At 34.4% G+C, this 4,251-nt stretch overlaps 1 protein-coding gene across 2 annotated transcripts; it reads left to right on the top strand.

The window, feature by feature from the left end:
* The first annotated feature begins 610 nt into the window (after positions 1-610).
* On the top strand, positions 611-3,077 carry LOC145136088 (alpha-1,3-arabinosyltransferase XAT2-like). Of its 2 annotated transcripts, none has more exons than XM_079070280.1 (3): positions 611-894; positions 993-1,076; positions 1,620-3,077. In XM_079070280.1, exons 1-3 carry the CDS (start codon positions 780-782, stop codon positions 2,831-2,833), a joined length of 1,413 nt encoding a protein of 470 aa, XP_078926406.1. In that variant the 5' UTR covers positions 611-779; the 3' UTR covers positions 2,834-3,077. The 2 variants fall into 2 exon arrangements, with proteins under 2 accessions (XP_078926406.1, XP_078926407.1); XM_079070281.1 differs by having other exon boundaries at positions 743-894; positions 976-1,076.
* Positions 3,078-4,251: the final 1,174 nt, after the last annotated feature.

The raw sequence follows: 4,251 nt of genomic DNA, 5'->3' as shown, positions 1-4,251 counted from the left end.
ACAAAACAAAGATATATGTGTTTATCATTAATAAAGTTTGAATAAATATAAGTTAAAAAAAACAAAAAAAAACAAAGATATATATGTGTTTTTTTTAGGTTAGAAGATGTCTGAAGAGGTTAGAAGACTATGATCCACATCTGCGCCAAGAAGAGGACGCACAGACCTTTTTAGGTCTGTAGTCTTCGAAAAAACAAACAGTCTTCGAAAAAACAAACAGTCTGCGAAGGCTGATGTCTGCGCGTGGTCTGTGTGGCACAGACAGAAAAGACCAAGAAGATCTGCAGACAAAAATCAAACAACATCTTAGATATACCTTAAATAAGGAGTTTCAACCAACTCAATTTTATTTATGATCAAATTATATTATTTATTAGTTTAATCCGTTAAAAAAATAATAAATACTGTAGCAACTTAAACCAACTTATTTGATTTAAATGAGTGCAACCTGACACCTATATAGATGCTTATAAATATCACCAAACAGAATTTTACTAATATGTTTAGAAAGAAGACGTCAAGAACAAATATATATGAGGTTATGTGTCGATAAATACCATCCTTCTCTCCAATTAAAATACTGTACAGCTTTATTTCCCATCAGACGAGACCCACAAATGAAAATGTATAATATGCAAAGTTGAAACTTGAAAGCGACAATAAATAAAAATTATTGATGAGAATTGGATAACATTCTTGGATTTATAGAAGGAAAGATCATTAGATTTCTTGCTTTCTACCACTTCTTTTGAGACTATAAGCTTTCTTTTGTTGAAACAATGGAGGGGCATCGAAGGGTGGTTTGTGGTGCAACTCAAACAATCGGTTTGCTTGCATTCATCTACTTGTTTTACACTCAATCTTCTGCATTCAACCCCATCAAATTTTGCTTCGGTATGTTTTAGTTTTTGAGTTTTATCTAAATTTCGTATATGAGATTTCCTTGTAGATATATACTAAGAGATCTGTTTGAAGTTTTGTGTATCTTTTAGGAAATGGAAATTTGTCTGCTACGTTAATGGATGGAGTTGGCGTTCTTGAAGATGACTATCAACCATTTCTTAAATCCCTTGTAGGTTAGTTCTCATTCGTGCCTCTTACTCACTCACACACCTCACAAACCACCGCCGCCACCACCACCATCTGCCACCACCACCATCTGATCACCACCACCATGTTTAAAAATGTGGTATATATATATATATATATATATATATATATATATATATATATATATATATATATATATATATAGCATACGACAAGAAGTCGAGAACTATAAAAATTGGATACTAAATACAGTAAACTCTAAAAGACAAATATTTGCCAGCAAATAAATGGATTTATGTGACCTACTGCTTTTTACATTACATCGTGTAAGCATCTAGTAAATAGAAACTCATGGGTAAAAAGATGGGAAATAGTTGGTTAGTTGTGTTTGTGTGTGCAATAACTAAAAGGGTTGTTTCAGATGTTTTTTTTGTGTTAATTAAATAGCACTACGTTTTCTTTAGTTACAACTATGCATTTACAATGCTCCTTAAACTAAAATCGTACCAATAATTGCAATTATATGACTAATAAAATTGAATCACATATTTGTTTGTGTTGAAACACAGGAGATTATGATCTACGAAATCTTGACACGAGTGGCTTCGCTTGTGATGCTACACTTCACCCATTGGTTTGTGTAGCAATTAATCACGTAAAGATAGATATCAAAACCATGGAAATTTATACGTCTACTCGATTCAATTCGACTAATTCTACCGATTTTTTGGTTAAAGAGGAGGAAAAAATTGTACAAGTGCGTCCATATGCATGGCACCAATCTGATCTCTTGAAAAATGTAACTCCGGTCAAGTTCCTCCGTGAACCACTACAAACTCCGGCAAGATATTGTGAATACAACCATAAAGTTCCAGCCGTTGTCTTCTCATCCGGTGTCTTCGCTGGAAACATATTTCATGAATTCAATGAAATCATAATCCCATTATTCATCACTTCTCGACTATTCAAATCACGAGTTCAGTTCATTTTCGTTGATTACAACCCTTATTTGGTAGAGAAGTTTAAACGGATTTTCACGAGCTTATCGCAATACGATGTCTTGAATCCAATGGTGAACAAGAGCATTCATTGCTTTCCCGGAGCTGTGGTTGGTCTCAAGTTCCATAACTTTTTAGCCATAAATTCGTCTGAAGTTCCCAAAGGGAACTCCATATTAGAATTCAGAACTTTCCTCAGAGCAACGTATGGTTTGACGAGCATGAATGTTTCCGAAACGGCTTCTGCAACACCGAAGTTGCTTCTTGTGTCTCGCCGGAAAACAAGGTCGTTTACCAACGAAGATGAACTGGTGGACATGATGGAAGAATTAGGGTTTGAGGTAGTGGTGGTGAGGAGTAACAAAAAAATGTCAAACTTGGATAAATTTGCAAAGCTGGTGAGCACATGCAGTGTTCTCGTCGGAGCTCACGGCGCCGGGTTAACAAACCTGATGTTTTTGCCGGCGGGGGCGGTGGTGGTGCAGGTGGTGCCACTAGGGTTGGAGTGGCCATCGACGGTTTATTATGGTGAGCCGGCATCCCGTATGGGGTTGCATTACTTGGATTATAAGATTGGACCGGAGGAGAGTTCGCTTATTGACTCATATCCACGTGATGACCCGGTTATTTCGGATCCAGGATCCGTATTCGCTAAAGGGTATAATGCTGGAAAGGAAATGTATTTAGATAGACAGAATTTAAGGGTTGATGTGAATAGGTTTAAGGATACTCTTATTGAAGCACTTAGATTACTCGGACAAACAACCCCTTCAGCCAAACGATGACGCTTTTAGAGGAGTAATTTTGTGGGTTATTTTTTTATATTCTATTTAAATTGAAATCTGGTATTCATAAATATATAATATTTTGTTTTATACATTTTTTCCTAATTGTAATACTTTTCGGACCTTTGGTGTAGTCTTTATCTCTTGTTCAATAAACACAAGCCCGTCCTAATGTGGATATAACAAGGGCAATCCTTCATGGCCCAATAATCGTAGGGGCCTATAAATATTATTGAAAGTCTAATATATTATATAAAATCATTAATTGTAATATGTGATGGTTAATATTAACAAAATTATCCATCAATTACCATCATCTTGGAGAAGGTAACGTAAGACAAATTTTGTTAGCTCATAAAGAAATCATACATTAGTTTCTGACGCTAAATACGTTCCAAAAAAGAAAACCTCATTATAATAAAGGCCAAAATTACATCTTTTGCAATTAGATTGCTATCATTTCGAAAAAAGAACCGTCAATCTATATATTGGAAGAAACAATGGTCTTTATATAAAAGATTAACCCTATATAGTCGATCTGCCATCGCAATGGACATTATGGACTATATATATCACTAGAAATTTTTTTCAGCATTTTCTTTACTAATTCGGCCGATTGGTATGTGATGATGCAAAATCAATGAGTAATCATAAAACCACAATCTATGAAGCCGAGTTGTACAAAAGAACAAGGATAAGCTTCCATCAGAGTGGTAAGTGTTGAAATCTGTAACATCTTTATTTTGAGCTTAAAATCTTTTGGCTATTTTAGTAAAAAATTATATATTTGAAAAAAGAATAAAGAAATGAATAACTAAAATAGAGATTTATGTTATTAAATAAATACTTGTTAAGGAAAATAAAAACGATTTATAATTTGAGAAATTACATAGATTCTAAATAGAAAAATGTGAGGAGGACTAGAAGTGACAAATTGACCAAACGTGGTTTAACTAACATTAACCTAGTTTTTTGTTTTTTTTAACGGTTGGTTAGTTGTTAGAACTTGGTATCGCCAAGTTAATAGAAATCGCTAACGTCCGGATTAGAACCTAAGACCTTTAACCTAAAAGGCAAAACATCTAACAAATGAGTTAGTCCCACATTGACAACATTGACCTAGTTAAAGGACTAATTTTTTAAATTTATGATGGATTAGGACTTAAGCTTATCATTTGGGAGTTTAGTTGAAAGTTTATAGCAATGATGGTATAACTTGAAAATAAGAAACTACAGGGCTATTGTTGCCCGTTAATCATAGATATAAGGTTATACGGAGTGGCTAGGAGGTTTTTATGCATTGAAGATGGCCACATCAGCCATTTATCCCCTCCACTAGTTTCTTACAAGTCTTAGGAAATGGTAGGGAAGAAGTGAGGAAAGGAAAAGAAGAGAGAGATAGAGAGAGAGAGAGGGAA

The sequence above is a fragment of the Lactuca virosa genome, chromosome 9 (assembly GCF_052849685.1).
Source record: "Lactuca virosa cultivar CGN04683 chromosome 9, Lactuca_virosa_CGN04683_v6, whole genome shotgun sequence".
NCBI classification, from domain to species: domain Eukaryota; kingdom Viridiplantae; phylum Streptophyta; class Magnoliopsida; order Asterales; family Asteraceae; genus Lactuca; species Lactuca virosa.
The sequence above is the reverse complement of the archived record's forward strand: the minus strand, read 5'-3'. Positions and strand labels throughout refer to the sequence as shown.